Genomic DNA, 10,082 nt, shown 5'->3' with positions numbered 1-10,082 from the left:
ATGGGCCCAAGACCAAAAGGCTGTCAAAGGGAACAAAAAATAAAACAAAAATTGTAAGCCTGCCCATGGCTGGGAGGACTGGACTCTGGCAATAAGGTTAAGCAGCCTTGGTGTGAAGAAATCAACTGTGGGAGCAAATTATAGAAAATGGAAGACATACAAGACCACTGATAATCTCCCTCGATCTGGGGCTCCACGCAAGATCTCACCCCGTGGGGTCAAAATGATCACAAGAACGGTGTGGCTTCGTAAGAAGCATTTCAAGGTCCTGGAGTGGCCTAGCCAGTCTCCAGATCTCAACCCAATAGAAAATCCTTGGAGGGAGTTGAAAGTCCGTGTTGTCCCAGCGACAGCCCCAAAACATCACTGCTCTAGAGGAGATCTGCATGGAGGAATGGGCCAAAATACCAGCAACAGTGTGTGAAAACCTTGTGAAGACTTACAGAAAACGTTTGACCTCTGTCTTTGCCAACAAAGGGTATATAACAAAGTATTGAGATTAGGGCTGCACGATTTTGGAAAAAATCTAATTGCGATTTTTACTGACAAATATTGCGATTGCGATTCGATTTGCGATATTTGTTTTTAAGCGACCCAACGGAAGTTTATTGTAAAATGCGGCCATAACTCCGGCTAGGAAGGTCGTATCAACGTACTCCCGTCTCTAGCACCCCTGCAGCCAGAGCTACGAGTGATAGAACTAAACTTACATGAAACTTCCATTGGGTTGCGTTAAAGTCAAGCTTCAGTTTAAGATTCACCCTGTAATAGATGTAAAACATGTGATGGAGCATTACTAACCTGACTCAGATTCATTACTAACCTGACCATCTAGGAGAGCTCCATTGGAAGCCATTTGGAAAGGGCAGGCACTTTCAAAAATACTTGGCTGGTGATTGGATCAATCTGTCTGACACCTTCTATCATGGGCTACTTCTGATTGGTTAACAATGGCTGGTACATGTGGANGTCCCTGGCGGCGTAGTGTGTTACTGATGGTAGCCTTTGTTACTTTGGTCCCAGCTCTCTGCAGGTCATTGACTAGGTCCCCCCATGTGGTTCTGGGATTTTTGTTCATCGTTCTTGTGATCATTTTGACCCCACGGGGTGAGATCTCGCGTGGAGCCCCAGATCGAGGGAGATTATCAATGGTCTTGTATGTCTGACATTTTCTAATAATTGCTCCCACTGTTGATTTCTTCACACCAAGCTGCTTACCTATTGCAGATTCAGTCTTCCCAGCCTGGTGCAGGTCTACAATTTTGTTTCGGGTGTCCTTTGACAGCTCTTTGGTCTTGGCCATAGTGGAGTTTGGAGTGTGACTGTTTGAGGTTGTGGACAGGTGTCTTTTATACTGATAATGAGTTCAAACAGGTGCCATTAATACAGTTAACAAGTGGAGGACAGAGGAGGCTCTTAAAGAAGAAGTTACAGGTCTGTGAGAGCCAGAAATCTTGTTTTTTTGTTATTGACCAAATACTTATTTTCCACCATAATTTTCAAAAAATTCTTTAAAAATCAGACAATGTGATTTTCTGGATTTTTTTGTCTCTCATAGTTGAGGTATACCTAGGATGAAAATTACAGGCCTCTCATCTTTTTAAGTGGGAGAACTTGCACAATTGGTGGCTGACTAAATACTTTTTTTCCCCACTGTACATAGTAGAGGTGCACCGGCTCACTTTTCTTGTCTGATAAAATGTCTTTCAAGTGGGACATTCTGTCTTGTTTTCTTCTTTCTACACAATATTATTTACAACATGAATATTTTTGTAATTTTTGAAAAAAATCTGTGTGCTCATAATAATACATAAGAAATAACAACAAAGAGACACATGTTATACATTTAAAAATATGTAAAATAAATTTTATAATTCATTTAAAAGAATGAAAAGGTGTTTATTAAATTATATTAACTCCCACTCCTGCAGCAAGCGTTGTCCTTCTGCCTGCCCCACACCCACTGACTGCACACACAGCAAGATGAGGGGGAGAGACCCCCCGCTGTTGGCAGAAGAGCCAGTCACTACAGTTACTTTATATGATTTAGAATATGATATTTTTGCTCAAAATGTGGCTTGTGGCTTTTTTACAGGCCATAATGTCTCTATGTGCATGATGTAAACAATTGTGCATGTATGTCAATTTGACAAAAATCCGCTCAGCAGCTGATATTTGGGGGCATCTCTAGTATATGCGGTCAAGATAGTATTTCTAAATGTCACTACACACGTGTGTTAGGGCCCGTGTTTACGTGTTTGCCTTCAGACTCACAGCTCTTGTCGGTCCACACGTGCAGCTCCTGGGCGAGCTCAGGGATCACCAAGAACGTCCTCCAGCCTTGGCGCTTCTTGGACTTGAGGATGTCTCCGAAGATGTGGTCCCCGATGTACACGATGTCCTTCCCCTTGGCCCCCAGCAGGTCGCACACAATGTCCGAGGAACCTGGAGTAGAAGGAGTTTAAAATACCTGTACCTGTAGATACCTGTGTCTATCTTTGCTTTTACATTAGTGTTTTAAAATCCCATTTTACAATGTGTTTCTTCTGCACTATTTCTTAATTCTCTTAATGTCTTTCATTTTTGTAAAGCACTTTAAATTGCCTTGTGTTGAAAGGTGCTGTATAAATAAACTTGCCTTGCCTATCTAACAAAACTAACACAAGGTCAAAAAATGGAAGACTGGTAGACAATAATCAAACCTCCAGAGTAGACGATGCCGTGCTGCAGAGGTCCAGTGTAGGTTCCAATCTTTAAACGCCCTGTTATCTGAAATAAAGAACACAACATCCGATTGGTTAGAAAGGCCTTCGCGCAATCAGAGAGGTGAAACACTCTGGCCTGAATAAAGCCACATGCTAAAACTACATTTTACACCTTAACAGATTTGAAGATGCATCAAGTATATACACGTTTCCTTTTTTCGTAACTACAAACTCTGTAGTTGTTCCCCATGTCATTCATGCTAATTGTTAGCTCAAAGAGAACATATGTCCTTATTTGTAGAATCCAACCTATCTGCAAACGACTACAATTTATCAGATTGTTTAGAAAGTAACGGGAAAACAAAGACAACTCATAATAGGCGCTCACACCAAGTACCTTTCCCAGGAATCGTTCCCGGAACTTAGTTCCCCGGAACTCTTTAGTTGATCGCGTTCACACCGGAATAAGTCCCTGAGGGAGCATTACGCAAATGAAGCCACTGACGTCACTTCTTCTGCTTTGGGTTTACTGGCAAGCCGCAAACAACTTCAGGGCGTATACTGCCACCCGAAGTCCCGGGTAAATCACCAGAAGTGCAGACACCTCCTCATCACTCCACCGCTCCCACGTTTTATTTTGTGTTGCCATACAGTAAGTTAGTCTCTCTCCGTTGGTGCGCTGGGCTAATGCTAATAATGCTAATGCGAGCAAATAAAATGGCGGCTTCACAAAACTTTTCGGAGTTTCACAGGGCGCGGTTTGCAATTCGCCCAGCCAATCAGAAATTGGAACCTTTTCCTCCCCAGGAAAGAACCACCTCTCTAGCAGGGACTGAAAAGGTTCCCGAAAAAAAGTTCTAGTTCCAGATCTTTTTGGTGTGAACTATCGGAACTACTCCTGGGAAAAGTACTCCGGTGTGAAAGCGCCTAATGACTCATGCTTATGTTTGAGACAATTATTGTTTTTTTGACATCAATTCAGCTTTCCCCACTCTGATCTGAATCACGAGTGAAGCTGAATAAGAGCACGAGCATCTAGATGTTGTCTACTTTTGTCTGGGTGCTGTATTTTTTAACTATATGTCAAGACAACAAATTTGAAATCCATTCTTTAAAACCGTTTTTTCAAGAAGCAGTGTCAGATGTGTGCAGAGGATGGCTGCAAACTGACCAAAGAAACTAACTGACACTGACTAAATGGGAGACAATGTGACACATATTATAATTTCAATCTAAGAAAGGTCATGTATTTCTAGAAAAGAGGCTTCAACATGTCCATAACTCTCTGCGTTCCACATCGATAAACACTGTCTCAGCTCTGTGTCTGCTCACCGTGTCCACCTGTCTGAGCACCGTCCCCTCTCCGAAGAACAGCGGCTTCCTGGCGTCCACCAGGATCAGATCGAAGTAGGACTGCCAGGGCCGGTGGGAGGTTCCAGGCTGTAAAACCAACACACACACAGGATGTAAAGCCACGCGTAGGTAAGAGCAAAACATGTGTCTTCTACCTTCATCTGCATGATCAACACATTAAAAAGTGTGAAGAGCAGGGGGGGGGGCAATGTTTTACCTTGGGGCCGTGGGGGAAGTCAAACAGGTAGGTCATGATTTTCTGAAAGAACACAACACACACAGCAGTGTTTAGAGTAGATACAACAGACTAGCGATTTGGAGCGCACAGTTCATCATAATCCTTGAAAACACCGTTAATCACCTCTGTGTATTTGTAGTCGCTGTTGGTAGCCAAGAAAACCTTGGCTACTTCATTCATTCTGCTGAGGAGAAGAGACAGCTTCCCCTGGAGGGAAAATGAAAAAACTTGAGCATCTTTACAAACCAGCAGATTATAACAAGAATGTGTTCCTATATACAGGGGTGCACATACAGGACTGTCTCAGAAAATTAGAATATTGTGATAAAGTTCTTTATTTTCTGTAATGCAATTAAAAAAACAAAAATGTCATACATTCTGGATTCATTACAAATCAACTGAAATATTGCAAGCCTTTTATTATTTTAATATTGCTGATNAGCCAGGCTCTGGTGTTATGCCGTGTTATGCATGCCCTCCAAAAGGAAATTATATAGTTTCCAAACCGTACTTTGCCGTACAGATCAATACATGTCTGGGAGGTCTTGCTTTACGCTGTGCGCGTCCCGCGAGGTGCATGCACACACGGCATAACACCGCCCCCCCCCCCGTTGACAGTTCACGAGCATGCTCTATCGTGAACTTTTCAGACCCGACGGGTAATAAGGGATTATGACGGATATTTTACGATCCTGTCTGTCGAAATGACGGACAGCGAAAAAGTCTAACGCCAGGCTTATTGACATGGCGAGATATAAATATATGGTTGGTACTTGTCAATGTCTCTAGGTGTGTAAATGTAGCCCTATAAATACGATGTCCTTTTGTGTTATCTGTTGTTTTATGTTCATGTTGTAACCTACTTGTTGCCATGTTAGACAGGTCTCCCTTGAAAAAGAGATCAATGATCTCAATGGGACCATCTGGTTAAATAAAGGTTTAAAAAATTAAAAAAATCGCGGTAAATTTTGTCAGTCTAACGACGGTATTGAGACATCTATTTACCGTGATATCGCAATATTCGATATATCGTAGTGCTTAGGAAGGTGTTTCTTATTTTTGGAGCATCGTATTCCTGGAGGCGATCTGAAACTGTAATCTGCCCAACAGGATTCCCCTCAACTATCACTGAATTCTCAGGGGAGCCAGAAGTCTTTGTGAGCCTGATCTATCTCTTTGTAATGTCTGCATTTTTCTTTAGCAGCCATGACTCAGTGGAATAAAACAAGACCAACCTCTGCAACACTTGTTGTCCTATCTGGGTCACACTGATAAGCTTAATCTGCTCCTCATCCTTCTCAGGAACAGGGAAGTTGAAATGTGTCATGTGGTCTGAATACAACCGGGCACTATGAATCTCTCAGCCTATATGCACTTTTGTTTGAATAGGCAAACACATACATAAATAAACAACCAAGCATCTTATCTCATTCACTTTAAAAGCTGTAGATGCTCTCTTGGGGTAGTCATTCACCCCTGAAATGCACCATGTGGAGGGGAAAGCTCAGCACTGCATGTTTGATGTGAATGCTCTTTTAGGGAAAAACCTCAGGAGGTATTCATTTTTAATTCCAGCATTATGCTTGTACCTAATCTAATATTAGCACATTAGATGACTAATGATTCATATTGGAAGTAATTGAAAATCAGTACTTTCGCTTGCCACGTTCTTTTAATGTAATCAGCAAAGTCTTCGTTTGAGTGATCGTACAAGTAAGTTTGCCTGAAACAACTTGTCTATATCCTCTGGGCTTGCCATATTCTTTGACCTGGGAGGCTGACAGGAAATGATCAGAAAGAAGCAATATAAGTTGCTGCAGGCAATGGTGTGCGTACGATTAAGGAGCACACTGAGCTTACATTTTCGACACTGTGTGAATCATATAGGGTACCAGATGAGATGGAAATGAACCTTAAGAGTCACAGGCAGACAGACGGAGAGGAGAAAAAGTGCAAAGGAGCTACAGGAAGAAAGAGGCTTTGAGAAGGAGAAAGGGAGCAAAGCAAGAGCAAACTCTGGTGTAGAGACTGCTGCACAAGCTATACTCCTGAGGGAGCCACAGAGATGGCTTGGAAGACAAATCAGGGCCACAGAGGTGACTCTGCAGCTGCACTTCTTTTCTCTCCTATAGCCATGGACATCTAACATACTACATTCCAGCGTATGCCTGTTGTGACTGGAATTCACATAACGTACCTGTTTTTATACAGAATCACTATTCAGGACATACCCAGAACGGCGGGAATGCTGCAACCTTATTCCTGCATATCTTGATGAAGGGCAGAGTCAGTCAGCCTTGGCGCATTCCTCACAGAGCTGATCGAACAATGACTTCAAGCTCTGCTGGATACATTGGAATCCTACTGGGTCCATGCTGGAGACCAGCTCACACAGTGTTTGGGAGAAAACACACAACCTTACAACTAGGCCGGTATCTCGTTAGGTATGTCCATCACAAACCTATTCAGGGAAGAATAGTTAGGCTTCGGTACTGCTATAAATACACATTATCACCTCAGGGAATCGTGAATGGGGCACTTTTACTTCACAGAATAAAAAAACGGTACAAAGGTGTCGGCAGTTTGAAGCTGATGAAAGGTAAACTCCCAGCAGTAAACCTATCCGATTGCCACCCCAAGAGGAATTAGATGGTTCACTCCAAGGCGTCCTCTCCCTCTGCAGAGGGTGATATGCTGCAGTTGTCAGTTCAGTATCGGAACAGAAGCTGGTGGCGCAGGAACATGGGGGCTGAGCAAACAATAAGATGGAAGACACTGTTTGCAAAGAGTTGTGACCTTGGCTGATATGATCGGGTCATTTTGAAAGAGAGTGATGTGGTGCAGTGTGGGCAAAAAAATTGTCATGCGTCTAGGCAGCTGTTCGGTTTGGATATCACTGTGAGTCTTTGCGGGCGTGCCCCAAAGTTGCTTCACTGCTGTTGAAATCTTGAACGCATCTTCTACCCGCCTTCTATCAGGGTATGATACATCACTAACAAGATACAAAGAGCTGTGGCGTTCGCATCAACAACAAAGGCCATATCGAGTCAAAGACCTCAGTTACATCATTTTGAAGCCTTTGTGTAAGGACCGGTCTGATCATGTGCGCTGTGCTTTTATTATTAAAAAAATGCGTTATATGGTCTCAGCTCCAAGCACAAGTTAAAAGGATGGCAAGGAAGACTCGAGAGAAAAGGGGGATCAGCGAAGACGAGGCTCTCACTAGTGCAGCGTGGAGAAGGAAACTGGGCCTCAGGGAGACACGGTAGTGCTGGGATGACATTTTTAGGGCAGCTGTGAGAGTTATCGATGAGTATCAGATGTTATCCATTACTCCCTGGTAAAACATGTATGGAAACCAAAAATAATAACAACAAAGGACAATGTCAAAATGAGAGAAAGATACAAATATAATCAGGATTCCTCACTAAATATTGAAGTCAATCAATAATCACTGTATGCAAGGGTGGGCTGAGGTTGCTTTGTATGATGTTTGTTTGATTGAAATCAAAAAGATTACATGTGTGAATAATATCAGAGACAAAAAAATACATATTTACTACTGAATGTAAGGCACTGCAATATGTTTTTCTTTTTTTCTTGTCCTGATGTTATTTATTGCTCCCTCAACATCCATGTGGCTTGCTCTCCTGCATGAATAAACAATAGAGGTGAATGAGCAAACATTTTGGTTATACCCTGCTGTTTAAAGTTGAATATATAGAGCCAGAGCTGTTTTGTTTGTGTACTGAATGCTCTTTCACCCTTAAAACTCTTCAGCGCATAACCATGTTCGCAGCCTTTGCCTCCGCGTAACACGTAAACTGTTAATGTGCTCTCACCCGTGTTATTATTTTATGGCTCAGGGAAACAAGAACCATTTTCACTTTCTAACGTGTGTTAGTTCTGAAGAGTGACCTGCTCATGGCTGTCATAATCACTGGATATTTTGCAAATTAAACTTTGTGCAAAAATGATGTGGCAAATGTGAGTAACGCAGATTAATATTTTCTATCCCTCAGACCTAGGCTCCTCAAACGGTTTCATGCCCTCCGTCGTTTGCAGTAAATCATCTGTCACCAATACAGAGATGCAGCAATATCAATGTAATACTCATCCTCAAACATGAACTTCAAAAGTCCAAGACCCAGTGGGAAAAAGCGTCTTATTCTGACATATTTTTGACTTCAATCCCTTGTCATGTCATCGCGATTTCGCTAAGTTTCTGCATCTTTACCCGGCAGGCCACTGACTCAAACAGCCGCTGTTGCCGTGCAGGCGTTCAGCATTTGAGCCAAGACACTGTGGGCTGTTCACAAGAACTTTTAACTCCCTTGGGTCTCGCTCTAAAAAGCCAAGAGACATGACCAAGAAGACGATGGACAGTTTTAATACAGCAGCACATGGCCTCAGGGGATTAGAGTGGTTACCCCTGCAGATATTATGGGCGGCGAAATGAAGCACATCTATTTCCTGCAGTCTGAAAGATGACATGTGGCAACTGGGGCCTCTGATAGGGTTGCCTGTTGACTTGTCTGTCACACAAACTCCCACTGATTAACAAAGCAAAATGAATCCCCGTCCCCTGCATGCAAGCGAGTGAAGAGTATGGATTTCATCCTCACACTCGACGTGACTTTGATTCTTTTTTTGCTTACAGCACAGCAGTCTCTACAATAACCATCCAGGAAGAAAACACTCATTTTAAACTGAAATAAAGGGTGCTGTGGGAGAGATATTATGACTGCTACTGTATATCATTACAGGCTGCCTCTGTGTTTACACGCTGAACAGACAGGAAGGAGATTTGGACAGGTAACTGATCAAAATTAGTTGCCGGAGGACTGGCAGCAAACATCGGTGGAGAAACAGAGATTGCACTTTACAGAGAACGGTCATTATTACATTACATTGCATTCAGCAAAATACAAACTTGAAGAAAACAGAATCATATAAGTACATCAGGTTTCATAGAGCTAAAACATTTCAAGTGCTACTCAACTGGCTTTAGATTTGAGATAAGCCAGTCCTTTATTAGCATATAAGGGGCAGTCTTCCCTTGTATAAAGTAACAGCCTTGACAGATGAGCGCTCCGTAACTCTTGAGACTCCTCTTCCTTGTCCGAGTGATTCTCGCAATTTTCTGTCGACGTTTATGGGTGGGCTGGACACAAATACACCCACCACGAGGCACAAACCACCGGGCAGTGTGTACACGCAAGTGTCAAGGGAGCTTTGGGACTCCCTAGTCAGGAGCCCTGACCTTCGTCAAAACCGCCTCCTCCGAGTATCTACTGGATCTAGCATGACGTTGATAGGCGAGGCCGCCAGATGGACGTTACACAGTAGGCTGGAGGACGTTCGAGTGGGTCTTACGACGCCGAGCAAGAACAAGAAGTTGGAAGGATTGTAAGAGGGTGTGTGCGGTGAGGAGGCGAGGGAAGTGACGAAGGCCATTGACGATCTTAGGTGAAGATTCTGACGAGCTTACCTAGACCGGGAAGGATTGTAGGTCCTGTCACCCATTTGACGATGTTGGGGCGTGCAGTGAAGCGAGACGGTAGCCGGTTTTTTTGTCGAGCGACGTGCGGCGTGACGCCTCCCCCTCGGGTTCAAAGGGGTAGTCGTTTTTTTGGTGCGACCCAACGATAGGCGCGAGGTTTTCCACGCCTTAGACTCGAGGGGTAACTTTTGAAGTCGCTGTCGCTCTTTCGAATTGTGTAAGAAGGCCGGCGTCTGACTTTCTGAGTCAGAGACAAGCTTGAGGTGAACTGGCTATATTATGA

At 43.3% G+C, this 10,082-nt stretch overlaps 2 protein-coding genes across 2 annotated transcripts in view; both read right to left on the bottom strand.

Moving 5' to 3' along the window:
- Positions 1-10,082, bottom strand: part of LOC104967382 (copine-9-like) — a 69,301-nt gene that overhangs the window by 24,402 nt on the left and 34,817 nt on the right. The gene's annotated exons all lie outside the window — the stretch shown is intronic.
- Positions 1,884-10,082, bottom strand: part of LOC104967120 (cytosolic purine 5'-nucleotidase) — a 25,726-nt gene continuing 17,527 nt past the window's right edge. The window contains exons 8-13 of the mRNA XM_010796531.1: positions 4,420-4,503; positions 4,276-4,317; positions 4,038-4,145; positions 2,703-2,769; positions 2,275-2,445; positions 1,884-2,004 (exon numbers count right to left, since the gene is read on the bottom strand). Coding sequence (XP_010794833.1) covers positions 1,913-2,004; positions 2,275-2,445; positions 2,703-2,769; positions 4,038-4,145; positions 4,276-4,317; positions 4,420-4,503 — 564 coding nt within the window. The 3' untranslated portion in view covers positions 1,884-1,912. The remainder of the gene's footprint in view (positions 2,005-2,274; positions 2,446-2,702; positions 2,770-4,037; positions 4,146-4,275; positions 4,318-4,419; positions 4,504-10,082) is intronic.

The sequence above is a fragment of the Notothenia coriiceps genome, unplaced genomic scaffold (genome assembly GCF_000735185.1).
Source record: "Notothenia coriiceps isolate Sejong01 unplaced genomic scaffold, NC01 NC01_scaffold00037250, whole genome shotgun sequence".
Classification (NCBI taxonomy): Eukaryota; Metazoa; Chordata; class Actinopteri; order Perciformes; family Nototheniidae; genus Notothenia; species Notothenia coriiceps.
Note: the sequence above shows the minus strand (reverse complement) of the source record. Positions and strands in the feature narration are given on the sequence as shown.